At 32.2% G+C, this 26,738-nt stretch overlaps 1 protein-coding gene across 1 annotated transcript; it reads left to right on the top strand.

Moving 5' to 3' along the window:
• The first annotated feature begins 1,168 nt into the window (after window positions 1-1,168).
• LOC144855178 (uncharacterized) lies at window positions 1,169-25,133 on the top strand. The gene is made up of 24 exons (XM_078712995.1): window positions 1,169-1,799; window positions 2,726-3,034; window positions 3,750-3,958; window positions 4,496-4,585; window positions 4,941-5,117; window positions 6,276-6,521; window positions 7,680-7,874; window positions 8,421-8,579; window positions 8,684-8,959; window positions 9,314-9,412; window positions 9,901-10,120; window positions 10,300-10,323; window positions 10,485-10,511; window positions 10,626-10,892; window positions 13,041-13,100; window positions 13,466-13,992; window positions 14,208-14,339; window positions 14,534-14,675; window positions 15,167-15,199; window positions 16,180-16,230; window positions 21,397-21,951; window positions 22,102-22,146; window positions 22,724-22,768; window positions 23,328-25,133. Exons 2-23 carry the CDS (start codon window positions 2,740-2,742, stop codon window positions 22,729-22,731), a joined length of 3,837 nt encoding a protein of 1,278 aa, XP_078569121.1. The 5' UTR covers window positions 1,169-1,799; window positions 2,726-2,739; the 3' UTR covers window positions 22,732-22,768; window positions 23,328-25,133.
• The last annotated feature ends 1,605 nt before the right edge of the window (window positions 25,134-26,738 follow it).

Below are 26,738 nucleotides of genomic sequence, written 5' to 3'. Positions count from 1 at the left end.
ATAAACTAAGATGCTTGTTTTTCCAGCCAATTGTAGTCTATATTTTGTCCGTGAGGGCTAATATATCACATCTGTAAGTCAGTTAGATAATTGAAATAATAGTACTGTAATTATTGAAATATATGACTTTCCAAGTAAAAGGTGCATCCAAAATACAAAAACATGATACAGTAAACAACAATTAAAAAGTCGACGTAGGTCAGCACATAATATTTATGTCAAAGAAAATCTACAGAAACAGTAACCACTTTTAGACCCTGTTCCATTCCGCTTCCATGAGTAAGAAAGTGGTTTACAACAAAAAGGTTGGATTGTTTTCATTCATAGTAATTACCATATTATTATTGTAAACTATTATGTTTTCAAGATTCCACTCCAATTGAGATATTGGCTCGAGGACCAGAAGCAATTAAAGCATACAATGAAGCCTTGGAAGAAGGGGAAACTGAAGTTAAACAGGGCAGAGTTATTTTTGTAGGTCTTGAGGGAGTTGGAAAAACTTCTACTATTAATTCATTACTAAGGAAAAGGTAAGAAAATGGTGCTATCAATGTTGTTTAAAACAATATATTAAATGACTACAAACAAACATAACATACACCAAGACCCCAATGCTCTGAATGCCAAACATTAAAAAAAAAAAAAAAAATATTCGTTTTCCCCCAAATATCACTACTATTAAAGTATAATGAGAGGGTTTTGAGTTGAAACTCAATCTTGACTCTCGGGACATAATCTATGTGTAAGTATTAGTTTTAATATGCATTTAAACATATTCTTCTCAATTGTAGGCATTTTTATCATTATGAATTTATGAGAATTTACTTTTAATTAACTGATGAAAAAAAAACATACTTTATGAGCCAACTGAAAAATATTACTCTCAATTGTAGGCATTTTTATCATTAAGAATTTATAAAAATGTACTTTTAATTAACTGATGAAAAAAAACATACTTTATGAGCCAACTGAAAAATATTACTCTAATATAATCCCAAAAGGCTGACTTGAATAAAATTGAATGATTAAGATGTGTTTATATATTGTACCTACGCCAAGGAGGTTATGTTTTCACCCCTGTATGTTTGTGTGTGTATGTTTGTGTGTGTGTGTTTGTGTGTCTGTGAACAGCCTGGAGGCCACAGTTTTTATTCGATTCTCACCAATTTTGGCAACAATGATCTATGCCCCAAAAGCTTGGACGAGTTCGAATTTGAGAGGAAAAGGTCATAGGTCAAGGTCACAACTAACAAAAAACTATTTTACTGCCTAGAGACCACAGTTTTTATCCGATTCTCACCAAACTTAGCCACAATGATCAATGACACATCATATAATTGTGGTTAAATTTTGAAGGGTCAGGGTCAAAGATCAAGGTCCACAAAAAACAAAAAAAAAAGAAATAAAAAAATAATAAAAAAAAAAAAACCTAAGTAGGACTTGAACCTGCAATCTCAACTGTGAGAGGCTGGATACATAACCATTACACCACACTGTCATCCACAACTTTGTAGTGTGCAGTTAACATATTTAGACTTAGAACTAATAAAAAAAATGTAAAAAAAAAAATATTCAGGGGGCATTTTATGTAGGGGAATTTTACAGTAGGTGGAGGTTTGTACTCTCGGAGTACCCTCTAGTTCACTATGTATTGTTTTGAAGTGAAATAATAATTTAATAAATATTCATTTTTTTCTGTAGTTTTAAATCAAAGCATGAAATAACTGATGCCATAGCAACAACCAAAACAGTGTTCACTCAAGATGATGCAGATGAACCAATATGGGAAGAAACAAAAAGTATAAAGTAACATGCAAATTAAACCAAAACAAAGATGCAAAATACTAAATTATTAACCCCTTAGCACCAAAGACTTTGTCTCAGACTTATTCCATTTTATCCTGTTTAAAAATGTGTTTGTGCTGGATGTAATTCCAAGTACTATTAGAAACTTAAATATATTAATATCTTACTTATTATATATGTTATATATATATATATATATATATATATATAAACACATATATCATCTATCATCTTTATCGTTTCAAATTAATTAATTAAATTTCAGTATATCACCGGGCGGTTTAGAATTAATGTTCTTTGCCTGATTTGTTTATATATATATATAAACACATATATATATATATATATATATATATATATTTGGTTTAGAGTATGGGGAAAGCCTTTGATAGTGCTTAATTGTACTATTGGCAATTTTCATGGTACTCCATCCACCTATGTTTATTTTTTATTTATTGTTCTGCTTACTGGAAATTGAATTTTAAAACAAAAGTATACTTACAAAACTAGCCAACATTTATCAACACTGCAAACATTTCTTTTAGGACAAAGCCTCCCATATTTTTCTGGCTGCGCTGTCAACTATCTGATCAAAGCTGCTTCACAGAAATTCCTTAATTCTTTAATCTGATCATAAAGTTATATTGTCATGTTTTATGGAGGTTATTTATATACTGTAATAATTTGTTTTACATACTATTTCTTGATTACTGGTTTAATTCAAACAAATTTGAAATAAATTGACACCATTCTTACCTTGCTTCTTTTTACCTAAATTATTTTTGGTACAACACAGAACTAGATTTATTCTATAATTACCATGTATATGCCTGTTTCTTTCTTTTGAAATGTTTAATAATAATTAACATATTCATAATGTCCAAGTATAATATACAAAATCAATTTTTATTTTTTAAAGCTGAAGCTTCTGAAATGTATGAGAAAGCAGTTGCTAGAAATGTGGCAAAACAACTGAAAGAAAAGCAAAATGGTTCTGATGATGATGATGATGATGATGATTATGATGTGGAAGAAGAAAAACGTGAAACAGCATCAACAGAAAATGTTTCTGATAACAAGACTAGTATGCTACAAGAAGGGGTTGCAACAGCATCAGCAAAAAAGGCTTCTGGCAATGAAAATGCTCCCCAAAAAACACTGGTGAAACATGTGGAGAAAGAAAATCCAGTACAGTCAACTAAAACAGAAGAAAGCAAAATGGATGAGGGCAAGTAAAAATGTTAATAGGAATGTTAAGTGCATTATTATTACATTTCACCTAATATTTCACTGTCTGCTCTACCAAAACTAAGCACTGAATTTTACATGGGCTGACTTGTGGCCTGGAATTTCATATTCGATTTAAGATGGAAACGGTGGATTAATTTATTAAAAGATTATATTTTAGAACAGTTAGTGTCTTTACATGTTTGATATACTTTGCCTATTTCTATTTTTTTTTTAAACTTTGTTTCATTAAAACTATGGGCCTTTGTGTCTAAAAAAATAACCAGACCTTTTTTTTTTGAGGCACCTCTGCTTGAACTTGAAACTATATTTTTGTATATTATTATTAAACAAAATAAACATTATACAAAAATCCTCAAAACAAATTCAATGAAAGAAAGAAAGAGTGCTTTCAAGATACTTGGAAATTGCAAAGGCACTATATCGACAACTCTTCTTGTCGAGCAGGGAACGAAAAGTCGAGTAAAATCATTAGGGAAGCTAATTTGGAACCTGAAATCATCAGACAATAATGTTATTCTGTTGGGATCTTGTCTAAAAATGCACTTTTCTATATTAATTAATAATTATATTTACCTTTGCTTAATAATTAGAATTCTAAAATAAATTATCCTAATAAAAGGCCTATACAAATGATATACATATTAAACATGCTATTGGATATTTAATTTTAATTTATTTGAATGAATATATAGAGAAAGAAAAACTCCAGACAAAGATTACTTCTAAGATAGAGATTGAGAAAGAAGGAAGAGATGACCAGATAAAGATTCCGTCAAAAATTGAAAAATTAATTGAGGTTGTGTTTCAGAAAGAAGGGAGTAATGACAAGGTGACTAGCGACAAGTTTGTGATGAACATCTGGGATTTCGGAGGACAACCAATTTATCATGTGATGCAGCGGGTAAAGTAGTTACATTTCATTACATGAAGCCCTTTTCTCACAGACATGCAAGCAAAATGCAGGGAATATATATATATATATATATATATATATTGAATATTCCACACGATGCCTGCATGACCCATTCTGACAGAAAGTCAGACCCATTCTGACAGAAAGTCAGACCAGCATGGTATTAGTTTATATATATTCCCAACACATATTACTGTGAGAAAAGGTCTAACAAGTTAGTTCTGCCTGCACAGGTCTTCCTCCTCAAATATAAGACAAAGGCAAAAGTTAGGAAAGGCCAACTCTAATGTAGTAAAAAAATAAAAAAGTAAAATTTTATTTTTAAGAATTCTAATACTATGGTAAAATAACTATCGCAAATCTATAATACATTTAGTAGTAGTAGTAGACATGACATTTTTAAATCTAAAAATTAAAACACTATGAAAAAAACCCTATATAATTCTAAATTTAAATGTTATTGATAATCAAGCATTTTGATATATTTACCATTCATTGAATATCACTGTTTTATTAATCTCATAGATCTTCATGGTATCTTTTGCTGTTGTATGCGTAGTATTCAATCTTTGTGATGATCTTGATGCCCCAGCTAAAGTTTTGGATCCAACAACTGTAAGCTGAATTTTATTAGTTTTTAAATACTATTTTCAATTCCTTGATTGTGATTGCTTTATAGTGAAAAATGTATATACCTCTGCTCTGAACACATCTTAAAGTTTTAAGACTTATCAATTAGCTTCTCACATCTTATCCATAGACAACACAAAACTACATCAATAAATGAACATTCTTTTCCTGCATTATTCAATAACAATAATAGTTTATGTATTGTTTTAATGTTGCTAAAATTAATAAAATAAAATAAGATTGAACAATTACGTTTTTTACAATGGTTGTATCAGTATTATACATGATCAAAGAAATTAAAATTGAGTGTTCTACAAACATTTTTTTGTTATATATATAGGGTAACAAATATGACCACCGAATGACAAATCTGGAGTTCATTGTTTCTTGGATTAGTTCCATATACACAAACAGTAGACCTGACGCAAAGATAAATGATCAGCATTGTCCTCCTGTATTACTGATAGGTACACATTTAAATGACCTTAAAGAAAATGAAGCAGAAAGAAAACAACAGGTGAGTTGATTCTACCATAGAGAAATCGGCATGACTCAACAATACAGAAACTTATTTCATAGGCCAATGGATTCAATCTTCTATTTTTTTTTATCCTAAAACTGGATCACAACGTTTTAGCAATCACTATCTAAATAGTCTTTTGATTATACTAATTAATCTGATTAAAATAAGAAATATTAGAAACTAGAAAGCCACTCTGAGAGTGCATACCTCTGCCTAATGTAAAATTCTCCTACATAATATTTCTCCGGGAAAAAAAAAATATATATTTGTGTGTGTCTTAATGCTGTTTGTGATTTAGGCTAATTTCACTACCAGCATGTGTATGCGAGTTTGGTGTAATGGTTATGTAACAAGCCTTTCAATTAACAATAGCTTCAGTTGACTAACAATAGAACAGTAACCCGAATATCAAACGACTGAATTTGAAAAGAAATAGGTTTTTTTAAACTACTCGCATCAAAAAAGGTGTACATAAAATCAAATTATGTTTTAAAATTACAAAGCACAAATAATAACTATTGCCTCTTGTACAAAAATGAAGTGTTTTGGACAAGTAGTTCGAGAAAATGCAATTTCAGTTAACTTTAAGACTGCTCGCCGGCTTTTGAAAAATTATGTCCTATCTTTTAACACTAGCAGGTCTGAAAAGTATACTAAAAAATGGTCCAGAATTAGGACCATGGTCCCAAATGGTCCCAAAATGTAATGGAATGGTCCTTGACCACATATCTGTCTGTATATTCATTTTGGTAAAGATCTTGTAATTACTTTTTTTGAGCAATCCTGCTAACAAACAAACAAACAAACAAACAAACAACAAGTAGTTCGAGAAAATGCAATTTCAGTTTACTTGTTACTTTAAGACTGCTCGCCGGCTTTTGAAAAAAATTCTGTCCTATCTTTTAACACTAGCAGGTTTGAAAAGTATACTAAAAAGTGGTCCAGAATTAGGACCATGGTCCCAAATGGTCCCAAAATTTAATGGAATGGTCCTTGACCACATATCTATCTGTATATTCATTTTGGTAAAGATCTTGTAATTATTTTTTTTAGTAATCCTGCTAACAAACAAACAAACAAACACATGCGACCGATTACATATACCTCCTTGGCGGAGGTAAACTACATACCAAATGTATTTCTTTCTTTCAGGTTGAAGAAATAGAAAATAAAATTTGGGAAGCCCTAAAAGACAAACCATATGAAAGTATGGTGTGTTCAACTATTTTTACCATTGAAAACAGTGTACCATTTAAACAGAGCAATGCTTCTGCCATCATGAAACAAATACTGGATTTGTCAAAGAAAATGATCCGCACTTTGCCAATAAAATGGTTGCAAGTCCAGCAGGAAATCCAAATCTTGAAAAAGAAGCACATCTATTTACCAACTTCTGAGGTTAGGTGCAAGAATTTATAGAAAATAGCGTTCAATGTAAATAATTAATGAATTACCGCATTAAAAATGTGGCAATTTCTTTTATAAAGAAAGATTGACAAATAAAGTTTACAGTATTTGTTCTATATTGATTAGTCTGATCTCCATTTTCAGTATACCACCATGTACTCTAGGTGAAAAAATAGTTTATAATTAAGGGCTGGAGGAATAAGCCTCAATCAATAAATTGACTATTATTTTCAGTTTACATTGCAATTGGTGTATCATTGCTACTATTGAATCAACTGAAAATGTACAGGTGTATCAATTTTTTGCCATCTATAGTTTCATATTAACATTTTTTTATTTCAGTCCCATTGGTGGGGCCAAGGTGTTTGATAACCTCTTTCACCATACATTTGCCCCAGTGTATTTCATATTCAATTATCTTTTAATGCAATTAATCCAAGCTAGAACTTTATTGATGGTTGATTAACTAACATTTTTAAAAATGCAAACCCCTCATTAAAATTCTAGTTAATACAGGCCTGAATAAAACAATTACTTTTCCTATATTGAAGCTTTCAGTCAACTACCATTTTTACTAGTAGATGTACTTGATATATAAAGTTAAATCTTTATTGTAGGTATTTATAACGGTACTGTTTCCTCATCATCAGATTAAAGTTAGGAAAATTTAGGAAATATAGGAGCTCCAAAGAAAAGATTCAAAGACAACCTAAAGAAAATCCTAATTTCTGGTCACATTAACCATAACCAATGGTCCACTCTAGCCACAAACCGTGTGGCATGGTGTCTCACCACCCATCAAGCGGTCAACTCCTTCGAAAACACACGCAGGATTGCCCTTGAAAAAAAAAGAAAAACGAGAAAAAATCGCAATGCTGAACAACATTCATTGCACCCAACATTCCTCTGCAGCCACTGTGGACGGACATGCCTTTCTCGCATCGGACTTGTCAGCCACAAATGAGCCTGAGACAGACGTGGACAAATAAAAAAAAATCTTCGTTCGGAAAGCAAAGCCAAGAATATAAGTACACAATGTTTTTAGAGGAGGTTTTGTAATCCAGAAGACTATTTGAAAATTTATTAAAGTATATTAATAAACTTTTCATTATAATTGTTTTACATATGTTCATATCTATTTTTGAACAGATTCAAGATGAAGTACTTAAAAAAATCTGTAAAGTAACAGAACGTCACAAAGTTTTGCTTGAGTATTTACATGACATTGGCGTGATTCTGTACTACCCAGATGACAAGGATCTAAGAGATATAATAGTTGTAGATTTGATGCAACTAGTTGACATGTCAAAAACATTCATCACTGTTAAAGAGCCTGAAAATATGGTTAGCAAATAAATATTGTGACACTGCTCTCTCTAATCCTAGGCGTATGCTGGTTGCTATATGGGGGGGGGGGGGAAGCGGGCGGGAAATATGAAACATAATATATAAATATCCAGGACCAGTTCTACCACGGTTGGGGCTGAGCTAAGAAAATTTTGAAAATGTCTGGCCTAAGGCTTTGTTGCCTTTTGGGATGGGGGTGGACAAGCACCCCTCACCCCTACCCCCACCAGCCTACTCCCATGTATTCTAGATTATAATTCAAAAAACAAAAAAAATATATTTTTATTAGTTAAGAAATAATTTTACTTTAACAACAGATACAGTATATATATTACAATAATATTTCACTTTTGAAACTTTTTATACTGTACAAATAAATATACAGTAATACAAATTTTAAAAAAAGTAAATCAAACAACAATTAATTGCAAATATTCTCAATATCCTAAGTACAAATTATATTCAAAGTTACTATACTTACTAATGTCCTTAATTACTCCTAATCGAAAACTAAACACTGAATTTTATTTATTTTTTTAACAGGACCAAAAAATGATGGAAGCTTGGAACAAATTGGACACTGGTATTTTAGAAGTTGGTTTGCTGAGAGATCTGTGGAAAGAGTTTTGTGATTCTGATGAGACTTTTAAATTCTTTGTGTCTCTCATGGAAAAGTTTGGTTTAATGTGTGCTAGTAAAAAGGTATTGATATTGAAACCAGGAATGCCTTCAAGTATTAAATACATCTTCTTAAAATTTTTTACAAAACTATCAATCTATTAAATATATTCTTTTTCATTTTATAGAATGACAAACAAATTTTCTACGTTCTCTCACGTCTTAAACCAGAAGCCTCACCACCACCTCAATTTGAAGACAAGCATGCAATTTCACTCTTTCATGATTTTGGTAGCTATCTTCCAGATGATCTCTTTCAACGTGCTGCAACCAAATTCATTGAGAAATTCCAAATGGAAGATGTTGAACCTCGCCTATCCTATGAGCATGTAGAATTGAATACTGATGCTGAACATCTAGTCATTCTGTATGTGGCTACTATCAAACATTGCCGTATGTTACAGGTACATTTTTAAAATTTATACTTGATCTATAGTAGCAAAAGAGTTTTTAAATTTTAATCCCTATAATTTAGTATTCTACAGCAAAAATAACGAATAACTTTTATTAAAACAATTTTAATCCGATATTTTCTACATTAAAAACACAAATAAAAGGTTTGCCTTGGCTATGTTCACCCCATAAACATTTTAAATATATATCTGTACAATATAATATATCAAGATCATGTCTGTTGTATGGATTGCTATAATCTGTTAAATTTATTTACCTCTGACAAATGAAATAACAAGCATCAATTCATTATAAAAAATACAAGACAGTGTGTCAAACTACCATTTACCATTTTTATATTGCAGACAACAATAGTCAGAACAAAGAGCATCAATGCCGATAGTTCTCTAGAACACCAGCGTACAGAAGACGACATTACGCCACTACCTGAAGTCTGTAAGAAGGTAGGCTAGTAGATATGAAAGTGATATTACAGGAACAATTTCAATTGTTGATTGGCAAGGGAACCATAAACCAAAGCCATAAAATTAACAAATTCAAGGCACTCCTTAACTATAGTCCTGGTGGGATAACAAGTCTTCTTGGATAATGACTTAAAACTGGAGATCCAAGTAATATAAATAACCCTGTTCATCTTTCAGAAGAGTAGGGGGTTACCCCACCCTAGTGTACAAGTCCATTTCAGACACTGTCATTGTGGACAGACAAACGAGTGCCGTTTGGCACAACACAAAGAGACTCTTAGGGTACATACTCACAGTAAAGGAAAATGATGATGATTGTTATAATTAAAGTTCTTTTAATAATATATGACAGTGATAGGTATTTCTGTTTCGATTTTTTTTTAATTACCTAAATAATAAGCATAACACATTTTATTTTTTAATGTGTTATTTCTACATATTGCAGTAATATTCATGGATTTTTTTAGGTTCTTCATTTCCTTCAAAAAGAGTTGAAAGTATTCAGTCTGAAGGATGCCCGAGGTCTTGAAGTAAGGATGTACATCCCTTGTGCATCTAGTAAAAACATTCAAAATGCTCATATGCATCTTATTCACGAGATTGTCAAAGATGTTCTTCCTTGTGGAAGCAATAAAATGGAAGTGAAACTTTACCGTAAATTATTTGGGGAAGGTGTACTACAAAAAGGTAAATGCATTTCTTGAGTTTATAAACAAAGCATGATACATTTTTTGTGAAAACTGCTTATTACTATTTTAAAAGTTTTACACATTTATTTTGATTGTTTGCAGTATTCCATAGTACATAATAATATTAACAATGTGCAATTACATAATTGATTGATTTACATATATTCACTTTTACAGAAACTTTGAAGTCTCAAGATGAAAGTAAGTAGTTTTTAGTTTGATATGGTACTATAAGCAACATGGTGTTGAATTTGAAAGAATTTTGAATTACAGTAATCAGTTTTTGCGATTGTTTGTTGTTTATAATATTATAAAGATGTAAACTGATTGACAAATATATATCTATTTATTTACTTTTATAGCTTTACCACCACTATCTCATAATGAAGGTAAGCTTTAGTAGGTTTTTCATTGCATTAACACATTTTAGGATTGCAAAATTAGAAAAGTTAATTTACTTCATCAGCCTACTGTATCTTCAAATCAAGTTTTTTCTATCATAGGATATGTCGATGATCCAACTATTAGAAAAGTGTCTGAAGAAATTGTTAACTGGGTAAAGTTTGGTTCTCATTTGGGACTTTGCTCGTCAACAGTGAAACAGTTTGGTAACAAGCCAATTAAAGCTGACGATAAAGCTGCCGAAGAAATGATGAGATTTTGGAGAACAAATATTGATAGCCAATGGAATCAAAGTGAAAAATTTCGCATTGCACTAATTCAACATGGCAGCAAAGTTCTTGCTGATATGGTTGTAGAAAAACTAGCAGGTATATATCATTACAAATTACACAATAAAATCATTAAAACATCTCAATTGGATGGAAATTGTAAGATTTTATAAATTGTGATCACCCAAAGGCATTTTTCGTCAAGGCTGTGCAATAAATTATTCTTATAATTAACAACAAGGTATATAATGCTAGGGCCTGTTTCTGCTGCATAAAAATAACCAGTTAAAATCGGTGTGAATAAATTAACTCCATTTTCTTGGGAACAGAAACAGGACAAATTTGTGGTAACTGGTTTAAAAGGCAGCCCAAAATAACCAGTTAAAAACACCCATTCAATTCGGTTTTAGAACGCCATTTAACCGCTGGGCAACTTTTAACTGCAACACAAAATAGCGGTTATTTGATTGACAGCTGCTTTCCTTGAGTCAACTACACTGCAGTAACGTTTGAATTAACCACCAGGACAAATTGCATTTTGGGAAATTCTAACAATTTTTGTCAATGAACACCCACTGATTTAAATGGTTATTTTTAGTCGCGTGGACGCGACTCTATAGTTCACTATGTCGGTCTGTCGGTCTGTCTGTCGGTCCGGTATCACTATGCATTGTGGGCATTTACGTGAAATTGTGCACCTCCTATTGTGAATGACGTTAGAGTTGCGCAACGTGATTTACGCACGATTTAACGATTTTCTCGTATTTAACATAGGTCAAAAACCAAATAACATTTTGAATTGAAACTTTGCAAAAGTTTAATTTGTATCAGGCGCGAACTTACTGTTGAAAAAAAATGTGTTTTACACACGCACGCGCATTAAAAATTTTAAAATGCGCAAAATTAATTTTTAATCAACTTTCTACGCATTTCTTGTCATTTTGAGCATGTCAAAAATTCCCATACTTTTTTCGCGTGATTTATGTTTTTGCAGCCTTTTCTAATAATTTTGCCAACGTTTAAACAATTTCGACTTAAAATTACGTCATACGAGCACGTCGAATTGGATAATTTGCGCACGTTTTTGATGAAAAAGTTAAAAAATTCGTCAAAATTATGCCTTTTTAGTCGCGTGGACGCGACTCTATAGTTCACTATGTCGGTCGGTCTGTCTGTCGGTCTGTCGGTCCGGTATCACTATGCATTGTAACACGCGACTTAATGGCTGTTGGCCTTGTTGATCAAAAATTGAGCAGAAATTCAGTCAATTTAAAAATTAAATTTTTGAATAATCGGTTTTAATATTTGGCACTATGCAGCAGAAACAGACCCTATGATATAACATAAAACAATCATCACATACTGCTGTAAGCTACACAATACATTCAGATTAGCAGAAATTAACAATGGTATATTAAAATTACATTTAACAAGCAAGTAATAATAATGTGATTTAAAAGTAAAAATGATTAATGAACAGAACATATAAAAACATATCAATTTTTGATAAAAAATAACCGTTTAAATCAGTGGGTGTTCGATGACAGAAATTGTTAGAATTACCCAAAATGCAATTTGTCCTGGCGGTTAATTCAAACTTCACTGCAGTGTAGTTGAGCTGTCAATCATATAACAGCTATTTTGTGTTGCAGTTAAAAGTTAAATGGCGTTCTAAAACCGAATTGAATGGTTATTAACTGGTTATTTTGGGCTGCCTTTTAACCGGTTGCCACAAATTTGTCCTGTTTCTGCTCTTAAGAAAATGGAGTTAATTTATTATTTAAAAAAAAACAATTTAAAATTAAATGATGCAAATTCACGTACTGTATAATATAAAAAATATATACTATAAAACATAGAAATTAACGTGCTAACATGTCTTGTGTATTTAAATTAAAATATGCTCTTTGAATTTAGTCATTCCATTCCAACTTAGCACCGCGATAGGTTAAACTCCTTTTTTTGGTTTTTCAACATATAATATATCCTTCGATCTTGTGTTATATTGAGGATCTCTTAAGGTAAATCTGTTTCCAAGATATGAAAGTGCTAAATCATGAAAAGTTTGGATCTGTGCATGCTCCATTTTTCTTCCAGGTTTAGAAAAGATTCCATTGTTTTAAATGCCTCTATTGCAATCTGTTGTAAATCAAATTGAAGTTTAACAATATAAAAATTATAATATATACTGATCCAGTGGCTACTTTGTTCATGAACACTAATTCCATTATATTTTGTTATTTATAGGTTCTGCCCATAAATCAACTGAGAAATCATCGATCAGCATTGAAGAGGTTCGAAACCCAAGTAAGTTATGATCAAATAAAAATAAAAATTTAATTTGATCAAGTTTATTAATATTAATATGAGCTTTTTGATGGCACAAAGTTGCAGCAATACAAAGTAACACATAGTTAAAAATTATAACAAACATGAAGAGCAAGAAAAAAAAGGATTATATAACCAATTTGATAATAAGTGTATACCATGGGCGTATTATTTGTGAACAATTTCTTTGTTTATAGACAAGGATGTTAAAGAGCCACTATCCTATCAAATTTGAACACACCATGAAAGCCCTATTAGTACAGTAGTATATGGGTTCGCATCTTAGTTTTTCTCCTTCATATATTCACTGTTTATGTATAACATAAACCATTTTCATCTCACAGGTCATATTAAGAAGTTAATTGACTCTAAAGGCGAAACTCTTGATCTTACTAAAGATACAAAGTTGGTGATAAATCCTGGAGCAATTGAAGAAGGAAAAAATGTAAAAATAACGCTGGAAAGGACTTCCTTCCCTAGTGATTTGTTATCTAATCCTCTTGAAACAATACTTTCACCTGTTTTTATATGTGGACCACCAGGCACAGTCTTTAAAAACCACTGCTTGCTATCATTTCCACATAATGCTGTAAATGAAGAGTGTTGGGACTTCACTTTACTTATTACAACGTATCAAGGTGAATGGCGAAAAATAAAACTAGATAGTACTGAGGATGACATAACTTTTTCTTTACACAATGGCCAATGTTGTATACGTTTAAAGCATTTCACTGGAGCGGGTCTTGTTGGTAGTAAGAACAATTCTGATCTAGGCCAAGGTAAAAAAATAGCAAGGCTAGGTGTGTTTGGAAAGGTGATGACTAACAAGTATCGACTTCGAGTGAGAACCTGGGACACTGACAGAGAAGAGGTAATTTTGTTAATGTTATTGTAGCTCAGCACATTGAAAAAGTCATAAGCCGCCTACTGTACACATCCAATAAGGGTATAATTCATGAAAAATGTACTCTAGTCATTTAAAACTATATAGGTCTTACTGTTGTCTAAATAAATTCATTATCTTGCATGTGTCATTTTTAAGTAACAAAGTAAATAATAATGCTACACTTTACTTCAATATTTCAGGAGGTATTCAGAGAGAGTGGTATATTTGGAGAGATCCCTATACAAATGCCTAAATATATAGATTTGTTGCACACTGATATGGAAATTAAAGTAGAAAACAAAGAAGGATTCCATGTGGAACCCACAACAAATGTAGGAGCATTCCAATATTTTGTTATATATTTCTTAAAAATCATAGAATGATAACAATTGAATTTAATAAAATTACATGCTTATAAATAAATGTGCACAATTAAATGGCAATGAAGAGGCACGGGGGAGACAGGTCTGGCTTTTCATGAAATTATTATCTCATTTCTTACTTAAAATATATTGTTTTTTTACAGATTGTAAAGGCTAATGAACTATGGCACGCTGGAATGTGGAGTTTATTTCATGTAACAAGGAATGATCCACTTAAAGATGAATTTAGTGCAAAGGTGCTAACACAACAAGAACCAAACCATAGTTGTGATTTACCAATTTTCTGTAAGTATTAAATGACAGTGTTACCATCAATATATGTTAAATACCAAAAAGAGTGCACATGTAATACGACTATTGTCTTCTGTTATCATAGAGGGCTTAGTTCATCAAAAATGAATTGAAAATCCTCTACAGACCAATGACAAACCAACCGTAAATGCATAAGAAATGCTGTAAATATTGACAACAATGTGGAGGATACAGTGTTAGAAATGTAAAGTTTACAAACTTAATCACATTATGCTATCAGAGGAATAAATTTCAAAAAAGTGATACATGGTAGTTGTACAAGTTAAGGGAAAGTCAATGCCTTGCATATCCTATCAACAATTTAGTAATAATCAGTACCTGACATCCTTCATTATTTATCAGTGGTCATGTTCCAATTTAATGATGACTTTTTCTTTATAATATGTATCTTACCTTTAAAAAGAAAAGATATCTTTTAATTTTAGTTATAAAAATAAAAGTTAAAAAAAATGTTTATTTTTTAGGGGAGCTTAAAAAATCAAGAAGTCCAAGCTTGGGTATGTTGCCTTTATTTCTTATGCATAGCTCATTTTAAACATATCGTTTATAAACTCTTTATATTCTGCTAGTATCATTAAATACTACAAACAGTACTACTAATTTAAATAGAAACAGTGTAATCAACTGTAAATCAGCAATATGTTTTAGCAAACATTCTCTCATTACATTTTTCTTAGCATTCATTTGATTAATGGTTAACACTCGTTAATTAATTCAAGTTTTATCCATACAGTAATTCATTTAGTCTGGATTCTATAAAATCAGACTTTTCAAAATAAAGATCATTATTAAATAATTTGAAACCAAAAACCTGCTACAAAATTGAGATTCAATAATATCACAATAATTTATATGTTTACATTTTATGTAGGGCTGCCGGGAAGAGCTTTAATTTAAAAAAAAAGTTAATGTTTCCCCAGCGTCCTCTGCTGAGGTGGCAGACTATTATATTTGCTTCATTACGTTTGTCCAGCTAGATAGTTAGGCCGCGGTTTGGTTTTGGGAACCGGATCTTAGACCGCAAAATAACACATTTGTGAAATGCTGACATAAATAATGGTAACCAAAACTGCAATGTCTATTTCAAATATAAATGTTAAAAATAAAGCCTACTTGGATATAAAAGGAGTAAACCTGGTAATCTATACTGTATTGTTAATAATTCCTTTATATGAAGCTGGACCATCCAGAAATGCAGCAGAAAGTATGTTTTATTTCAATAAAGTTGGGGGTACTAATATTCTACTTATTTAGGCAATCTGGACTTTTTTAAATTACAAACAAACGCCTAAGTTAGAATATCTTAAAGTCCCATTCCTTACGTTTTTTAGATCTAATTTAAGGTCACAAACTACATTTAATGTAAACATTAATACTGTATGGTCCTATTGAGATAACTGTTTTTTTAGTCTTTAAACGGTTAAAAATGTGAAAAATAAGTCGATTCTAATAATTTTATAATATTTTGTAATTTTAGATGAGCCATCTACATCTTCAAATCTACAACCACAACATCTCTTATTATCAGGTACAGTAGGAGAGACCTAAACAATATTTGTTAAGCTTCTAAAATGCAAACAAAATCAGATGAATAATATGTGGTCTAAAATTATAAACTATTTCTTATATTTTAACATTTATTATTATGTTATTGTTACTATATCTATGCACCTAACGCTAGAAAATGCGAACAGAAAAAGATTACAGCACTTATGACCTGATGATAATATGTTGGTGCTAAATTCTGTCTATTTTGTGCCTTATAGTATATACAGTATAATACTGTATACATCTACATACAGTGTAGCATAGTTGAAATGGTCCCACCTTTTATTCAAATTTTTAACATGATAACGTCATCAAAATTAAACATGACGATAACACTTAAAATTATAGCACATCTTTGTGTATAGTTTTATTATTGTTGTATTGACGAAGCAACATACCCAAACATGGCGCTGCGAGCAATCAAAGTTCAGCCTCCCAAGCTAGATTTAGTTTTGTATATGGAAAACTCAATGGGGAGCGTACATTGCTGTCGCTGAACTTGATCAACAGCCCAACCAAGCACAGGTAAACGTGCTCAGTTTGAGCCTTTCTGTTGACACTATGGATATTTTAATGAACCTAGGCCTTACTCAGGCTCAGCTCAAGTCACCTACGGACATTATTACGGCGTTGGAAAGGCATATTCAAGGTCAACTGAACGAATCCGTTGAACGGAAAAAGTTTCGATCTAGGGTACAAAAACCTGGCGAAGAATTTGATGACTACCTTGTTAGCCTACGCGACCTTGTGCGCGAATGCAACTTCTGTAATGACCAATGTGCTAAGAATGCCATAAGAGATCAAATCATCAAGGGACTCTCTGATAATACAATTGTTGAAAAACTCTTAGCGATTGACAAATTGGATTTGACCAAAACCATATCAACGGTACGTGCGTTAGAGGCCGCTAAACGACAAAGGGATGAAATAAATCCTCAACAGCTAAGCCTAGACCAGACAAGCACTACTGCGGCTGTAAGAAAGTCCAATAATATGAGAAAACATCACAGTAAAAGACCAGAAAAGCAGCAGATTAATAAGCAGCAGGGTAAGCAACAACCATCTTCTAGTAATAATGATAAATGTAACTACTGTGGCAAGGTCCACCAACGCGGAAGGCAGCACTGCCCTGCTGCAGATGCTACGTGTAATACGTGTAGGAAACGCGGACATTTTTCAACCGTATGCCGCTCTAAGACCCAAAAAATTATCTGATCGTGGTTGATTGCCTAACTGACTGGCCAATTTTTGAAGATATGGGGAAGAATACTACTTCAGCAGCTACGACTGAAAAGCTAAGGGACATATTCTGTAATGTTGGTGTACCTGAAGTATTTTGGTGCGACGGAGGACCACAATTCACCTCCAATGGTTTTAAACAATTCGCTAATAACTGGCAGTTCACCATAATAATGGGAAAGCTGAAGCTACAGTCAAATCCATGAAAAAGCTTATCCGCTCATCATCTTCAAATCATACATTACCAGACAAAGAACAGTTAGCAAAAGCGCTCTTGCACTACAGAAATATTCCATGTAGGAAAGATGGATTATCTCCTGCTATAAAGTTATTTGGACGACCTATTCAGGATACACTACCAACGCACCATCGCGCCTTTAATGCCGACTTCCAGAAAGATATTAAGGAAGCCCAAATCATCTTGGAAACGGGGAAGGTGAAAGAGAAACAATACTTTGATCTTCACACCAAAGAACTGTTAGATTTAAAGATCCATAACCATGTTGCAGTTTATAATTATTTAGATAAACTGTTTAACATTTACGGAACAATAATTGATATAAAACCAAACAGGAGATACTTCATCAAAACATCGGGGGGAAGGGTGTTAGTTAGAAACCGACGCTTTATACGTAAACGTACGCCGCAATCCATTGGCTTTGTACCAGTGGACCCGCCCGAAAGGCATAGGTATATGCGCAGCACCATTAAGGCTCCTGCAAGATTGATTGAAGATCCAAAATGGCAATAAGCACTTTGGATCTAAGGGGAGGTGTGAGGCCCTTAAAGCCGCCCATACGTATGACGTATGTAGTTGGAGGAAGAAACACGACGCACAAAAATAGGGTGGAAAGAAAGAAGAATAATACAGGAAAAAAGAGTTGATGATGATCTCATACAATCACAAGGAGTTATCCGTTAAGGTGCAGATATCTTACTAGCAGTTACCCAAGCTCCACACACTCTTTTTGCGAGTACCACTTTGCATTTAATTTAGTAATCTATAAATTTACGTAAGGGCAACATTGGGTATATCACGCTTTACTCCTAGAATTTTTACTCTATGGTATAAAAATCTAATGTAACCCTATTTACTAAATATGTTGAGTTAGATAATTAGTTATTGACAATTAAAACGAATTGAGGTTCAACGATTTTCCCTAAATAGTGTGTTTTCCGATCGTCTGTCTAATGGATGTCGATGCTGAAAAATACTCACACATAATACTATGAGGATGCTTCGCATTTAAATATCCCTTTCTACGATAATTATTTTTAACACTTTGACTGCCAAACACGGAGATCTTCGTGTTTGAAAACACAACGCTTGACTGCCAAACACGGAGATCTCCGTGTTTCGCGTTTTTATACGAAATCCTGTAGATAGGTTAATTATTGGTATATACGACAAAGGTACAATCAGCTTTAATAAAAACATCGAAATTGGCTAAAACACAAAGGCAAGTACACTCATAACAGAAATTCGATTTATTTTTGTTCTATCTGTGACTGCAGAGGTGGAATATATTTTATTTTCAACCTGTTATTGGTGTTTTACACTGTTGGTTTGAAATAAAGAATAGGTATTTTTTAAAAAGATAGCGTTTTCAGTCACCGTCTATACTGTACAATCAACTTTATTATTGCAGTTCAACCACCACTACTCCCCATCAATGTCATGAGTAGCGTTGTAAAGCCAGTACTTCTTATTCAATTGATTAGACAGTTAAAATAGATAATTATATGTAACACTGAACATGCTAATAAACTTCAGTAGATTGATTGATTGATTGAAATATATATTTATACTGGGTAACCTCATCATTCAAAGACTGGTCTCCCAGAGGGCCCAGTTTGTGATCAGTGGCTGTGATGTACTCATACATCGGAGTAACCCCCTACTCGTCTCGACAGATGTACTAGGTTCTTTGAAGTGCACACGAGCTAGATGTGTACACTGGACCTAAGGTTTATAGTCCTTATCCGAGAAGACTCGTTCTACCACCAAATGTATGTAGTAGTTAGTAGTAGTGTACAACAAATGTATTTATTATATAAAATATTTCGTAATTGAAAGACGTTGTAAGAAAACAATCCATGTTTGATACAAAATTTATAAATATGAAGATACCACTCCATCATCAAATAATGAGCCAGGAATGTGACAGGCCGATACCACACTATACAGACAATTCAAGTCTAAAGTTTATTTTTCATCTTAAAACTCTCATGATGACAATTATATTTGGCTACAGATTACATCGTATTTGAAATACCATTCGCTCTGTGTTCATTTTTACAATTTGTCTGTATTCAAGAGCCATCTGGGCAATTGCATGAGTGTATGTATACATTTACGTAAAGACGTAGGTTTTTATAGGACGTACAGTATTTCGTACGGTATTAAAGACATTTCAGTAAATCGCTGGTAACCTTTTTCTCTCAATGCTTTAGAAATTGGGTTCATACTTTCCGTACTAAATTGTACTAGCAATTGAACACTATTTGGGCCTACTAATTAGGTTGAGTTAGATAATTATTTATTGACAATTAAAGCGAAATTTGCCCCAAATAGAGAAACAAATTAGGATAGGACTACAGTACGAATGATCACATGCCCTAATGCAGAACAACTTTTGACAAACTGTTTTACATACAAAATAAACTTTATTACTGACAGTTGCTTCTCAACGTTTTTATTAATTAATAATTAAACACAATATAAACGTTGTAGCGGTGTATATTTACATGTACTTTACTATTTATCGACTATGACAGCGACAGTTTCAACAAAGTATCAAATCGCATATGTTTTACAGTGTTTAGTGGTATATAATTTTTAAAACATGAAAACAAAATATTTCGTTACTGAATGGATAAAGAATATATTAAACAATTTTTCCACTTTGCATCCATCCCCTTCCCTCAACCCTATTGTTACATACAATAGCACAAATTGGGTTTGTTTAAATTTGAATCAAACATTTGGACTAATTTTCTTTCGGAAGTAATTCCCAGGGTGCTAATTTTAGTTGACTACATAAATCACTGTGTCTATTTGTTCCTGTAAACGACATTTATTATGGTTGTGCAAATTTCATTTGAAATCGCCAGTTTTTTTTAACACTGAAATTACTATGTATTCGAGAACCATATGTGGGCACCGCCTAGATGGTACGCGAGCGAACCATCTAGTGTTTTAATTACCAATTGGCTGACAGTGTGAGTGCATTGCAAAAAAAAACAACTGACTCTGCTGACCATCTGGGGGTCATTTTTCAAATTTCACTTCTGTGACTTACCAACAATTGTACATGTGACGGTTAAATAATGAATGGCATTTCAAAATCGTGGGCCATATATATATATGGAGTCCATCAGATCATGTGATACAGGAAGTGCAAAATATTTGTCGCCAGACAGGTGGCGTTTAGAAATAGAGGGCAGTATATGGAGTACATCAGATCATGTGATCACAGGCCGGCTGTGCAAAATATTTGCGGCCCAACAGGTGTGTATTTAAGCGAGTGACTGCGAGCAATTGTTGTATTTATGAAATGGAATAGAAAACTAAAATTGTTTTTTGTTGCAATCAATTACTTGTGATTGGAAATAATATAAAGTACAGAGTTTTATAATGATGAAAACATTTAAGATATAGGCCTAAAGTTAAATAAGAAATATTTTATTACATAAAAAAACAGCCAAAAATTATGAACTGAACTTTTGGTAGTAGTTAAGTCGGTGGTTACTTTTCCTTATTTTGTTCAAATACTTTTTAATCAATATGGTCAAATGCCTTAATAGAATATTAGAATAAATAAAAAATCAATACATTATTTTACCACATATTATATGGTACAGTTTTGATATTATTATTAATGAATCATATTATTACTATTATTAGAATTGAAAGAGGATAATTACAATGAACTGCTCACCGATGTATCTACTTGGTGGGAGGAACATGGAAACATTCACATGCTGAGAGTGTTACTTAGCGAGTTCACGAATCGTGATACAACCATTACTTTGACAAACATTGAGAGTGAAAGTACACCATATCATCTGCTTGGTCTACTTGAGGGTCCTGGACTTCTCAAACCGGCAGACATTGGTATCCTCATTGAAGCTACTAATATATGTGGACTTCAGGGAGTTGAAGACGTGATTGCAAAAGTTGTAAAATTACCGAACTTCAAATGCATTCCATTCAAACATTTTTCTGAGCATCGAAGAAAATTGATAGCGTTTGGTCAGCAATTGAATACAAAGAACATGGTAACTATTGGCCGCCTTAAAGGCATTAAGGAGGTCAACAAAGACACAGATCCGTTTTGGTTAATCTGGAAACTGGAAATGAAAGGCACACTTGCAGAAGGAGAAAAGATGGAGAAATTCATTATACTGCTTACAGATAGAAAGATGACGAAAGAAGTGGATGCATTGACAACACTAAAAGGTGAAACAAAGCAGTATAAGCCCAAATTCAGCAGAAATGTGTTTGTAGTAGAATGGTTTGAGGGAAAACAAATATGATAAAAGGTTTTTATGATGTTATATTTATCAGCATGGATATTGTAACTACTGTACTAAAATACTTTCTTTATAGGTGAACAATCAAGAAGTGTAGCTGGACCATCAAGTGATACAGAAAGTATGTTTTTTATTTTTTTTTCACTTTAACAATAAGTGAAAATTGTATTACAAATTCACTTTGAGTATTGTACTTATTTAATAGCATTTGTATACGTTTTATCGATCTAATAGGGTCACAAACTGAATTTTATGTAAAATTAAATACTATATTGGCCTATAATGTTTTCGTCTCTAAACGGTATAGATGAGAAAAATAAGTTAAGTGGCCTGCCATGCATACCAGCATGCATCGCACGCAAATTGATATTTTTGAACCTAATCTATAATTTTAAAGCATTTACTGTATAGCAGTCAAATAATTATGTTTGGAACTGAAGTTTAATAAGGTGCAGTTAAGATGGATGTTCTGATGTGGTACTTTAGTGAATGATTTCAATGCCATTTTGCAAATTGTATTACAGTTTGGTTCTATAAAGTTACCAAAAAGTAACAAAAAAATAACAAGTTAAATCTTAATATTTTTAGTTGTTGATTAGTTCAAAATGTCTCTTTAGAAGTTTAAATAAAATGTTATAGTAATAGTATTCATCATTATGGATATTGTAATTACTTTTCTAAAATACTTTTTTTTATAGGTAAATGATCAAGAAGTGAAGCTGGACCATCAAGCAATGCAGAAAGTATGTTTTATTTCAATAGAGTTAGAGTCCTTATATTCTACTTATTTAGACTTTTATTGCAGAATTCTATAATTCCTTGTTTACATTAATATTAATTGTGAGTTACAGTTCTTATTTGATAGTATTGAGGCATTTTCTAGACTGTTTACAGTATGGTATATTTGTAACTCATGGGCGAAAATACCAGGGGTGGATTGCAGTAAGGTATTAGGCCTGGTCTTAGACTTAAGCCCAGGATGAAACCCTTAGCAACGATGGTCTTAGATTAAAGACCATTGCAATATGAAGTCTAAGCCTAAGACTATCAACGATGTGGTCTTAGATTGTGTGCCTCCAGGCGTGCCTAGCGGCGCGATGCGAGCATACAGCCGTACGATGCGAGCGCACAAGTTAAAGTACCTAGGCCAGCAATAAATGTCATGGCGAATTTATAAATTGAATTATTGTTATAGTAATTTAATAAAAAAACAATTTTTCTATTTCTTATATTTTTCAAATTTATCAGATTTATATATATATAAAACCAAAAACATAGAAATTTGTATTTACTTTGTTGTAGAATTATCAGCCAGCAACAACAACAGTATCTGAATGGTGTGATGAACACTCCCAAAGAAATCTAAACAAAATGAAAATGGCAATCAGCGAGCTCAAGTTAAAGAGTAGGAAGACAAGATGAATGAATTCATTAAGAAACTTGATGAAAAGAAAATAATTAATGAAGTTAATGATTTGACGAGTTTAGATAATTGATATTTCCATTCCATTTTTTTACTACTCCACTCCCAAAGACTTTTAATAAGACTTTGTTTATGTAAACCATCTTGTGTACATGATTGTCTTATGAAACTCTGAGGGTCCCTTATGATCAGCAATTGCTAGATGGATCATCATCATTAAATATGATTTATATAAGCTCAGGGGCCCCAGAGCTTATGGGGGCTCCTTAGCAGTGCCTAGAGGGAAAACGGGCATTCAAATAATATGTCGAAAAAGGCTAAAAATGTCCAAGGCCTACAGCGTTGGAGGGCCACTTAGGTTCCCTAAACCAGGGGCCCTCTGCGTTATGCTTTGCTACTGCTTACCAGGCTTTGCTACTGCTTAGCTGGATAGCCCCTCTCTCCGAAGAGAAGTTTAACATACATAACCATATTAACACCCCCACCCCCACCCGATAATGGTATAGTCCATTTAACATCGCACACTAATGAGACACACCTACATCAGATTGTCTTCATTTGTTTTAACACTGTTGTGTGTGTACGTCAACAAGAAACGAACTGAAAAAGTGGAAAAAACAAAGATAACGAAGCGAAGTGTCATACTCTGTTATCACACTAGTGAAATATGTGAATTAGTACAGGCTTTGCTATCAGTGATTCGTTGAAAATCGATATTTTAGGGTATTCCCTAAAATAGAAAATAAGAGTTACGTTTTAAACCGTTATTCTAGGCTAGGAGAAGACTAACTAGAATAGAAACCGATACATTCTAAGAATTCCTAAGTTAAACTACTAAGAAAACAAAGATAATAAAGCTAAGTGTCGTACTCTGTTATCACGCTACTGAAATACGTGAATTAGTACAGGCTTTGCTATCAGTGATTCGTTGAAAAGCGATATTTTAGGTTGTTCCCTAAAATAGAAAGAATTGTGGTATTTTTTAGAATTGGTTTAACCATTGGTATGTGATTATTTTGTGAGAAAACATCGCTGAATCATTTATATTAAGTTATAATAAGGCAAATTGCGTATTATAGATTACATTATGAATCAAACATTTACACTCTACTGCTTGGTTGAAAGTTTCACATGATTAAATATATTTTAGATTATTGTTTAACAAATAGTAAATACTATTATATAAATGACGTCACATGACTACTAATGCACATTCAGCTTTTTTTGTAATTGAAAACCAACCAGTAGAGTGCGCCATTTGTTTTGCTTTGCTGCAAAAATCAGAGCACCACATTCTTAAACTAGAGCCTTATTTTGACATTCGATTCAAGGTGGAAGTGACGAATAAATTGAATACAAATTGAAATGTTGTTTAAATGTTTGATACATAATATAAAAAGAAATATACATTGGTTGCCTACTTATTTATATTGTAGATGTATGCATCAAGATTTACTTGTCAGTATGTTTATCTCGGGTCACAGTTTATGGTTTTGAACCAAAGTACACTCAACTGCTCTACATGTTACAATATATATATATATATTTGTATTTTACATATTTGATTTTGTTTATTATGTAACACAGGTTACTTTCCTCCTATTATCTCAAGTCTTATTTTTGTATTTACATTTTTGTTAATTTAATGGGTTTTTTTTGTATATTTGTAAATTTGATTGGCTATAAATAAAATGGATAACAAAGTTACATTTTTGTAAATAAAAGTGAAAAATGAAGAAATTTTGCTTATGTTTTATCACGGTTTTGTATGACATATCATTATATAACTAAAACACAATAAATTGTATGCAACAATGGAAGCTAAGAAATTAATTGATAGTTTTACAGTTATAACAAATTAATTATTAAATATTAATTAAATACAGTCGAACCTCTCGTAAACGGCCACGGCCACTTATTTTTACTAAAAATTAGATTTTTTTGTATGGTAAATTACCTCCACTAAACGGACACCCAACAAATTTGTATTGAATTTTGACAACCAAAATACACTTTTGATACTTATTGTGCTTTATTTTAAAGCGGTTTTAAAAACATTTCCGTGAAGAACATTCCTGTGGTTTTTAGATGAGATGAGAAAACTACACTGATTATATATATATATTACATCGATTGTATAAACTCATTTACAAGATATATTATGCAAATATTGAGGCCACTTGTTATCATTATGAAAACTCACAAATAATCACATCTGATAACTTATGACAATATTGACAATAATTGGTTGAAATAATGTATATTTACAGTGTTTTTTTTTTAGTTGTCAATAATTCTTCTATATCTAATATATTTCATAATTTAATAGATATGCTTGAATTCTCTGCTTATCAACTTTTACATCTATTTATGCGAGTTGACATTTATTTATCAAGCATAGAAGGATGCAAAATACATAACAGATAAACAAACATTGAAAGGGAACACAACTAGAAGATACATCATCTTATTGAAGCTACTATTAATATATTTCAAATCATTGGTGGCGCTGTTGAAAATAACTTTATAAAGTTATAATTATTTGCAATTACTTTGCAATTAATCTAATAATCATTGATGCATTCACTCTCCTGACACTAAGCAAACTTTTACATGTACACTCTTAAACCTACGAAAGCCTATTAGGGCCAACAACAAAATAATATTGCTTTCACAAATTCGAAATAACGAATTATTAATTCGTTTTCTCGAATTATTAATTCATTATTTCAAATTTATTTAAGTAATTTGAAATTTCGAATTATAAATTCGAAATTTCAAATTAGTAATTCGTTATTTCGAATTAAATAATTCGACGTCTGCCCTTTCTAATGACATCCCAACCATCCCGGATTACATTAGCTCATAGGGTGCTAATGCAATCTGGTCATCATGCGTTCTGAAAACCATTGGATTAGATTATATTTCACTCGTAGCTTAAATTATCAAGAGATTATTGAAATGTTAGCAGAAGATCATAATATTTTGATAAGTAAACGGACATTAAAGCGAAGGCTGAAAAAGTTTGCCTTAGTCGAAAAAAACGGCATTCTGACGAACTGGAAGTCGCTGCGTTCATTGAAAGCCAATTACAGACGTCAGGGATGCCACATGGGTACAGGTGGATGCACATTCGTTGTACACAAAATGGGTTAAACATAGATAAAGAGACGGTCAAATAATTTTAAACCTTCTTGACCCAGAGGGTGTCGAAGCAAGGAGACGACGATGACTACACAGAAGAATGTATCATGTACCTGGCCCAAACTATATCTGGCATATCGAATAAT

This window comes from Antedon bifida, chromosome 11 (genome assembly GCF_963402885.1).
Source record: "Antedon bifida chromosome 11, ecAntBifi1.1, whole genome shotgun sequence".
Classification (NCBI taxonomy): Eukaryota; Metazoa; Echinodermata; class Crinoidea; order Comatulida; family Antedonidae; genus Antedon; species Antedon bifida.
Note: the sequence above shows the minus strand (reverse complement) of the source record. Positions and strands in the feature narration are given on the sequence as shown.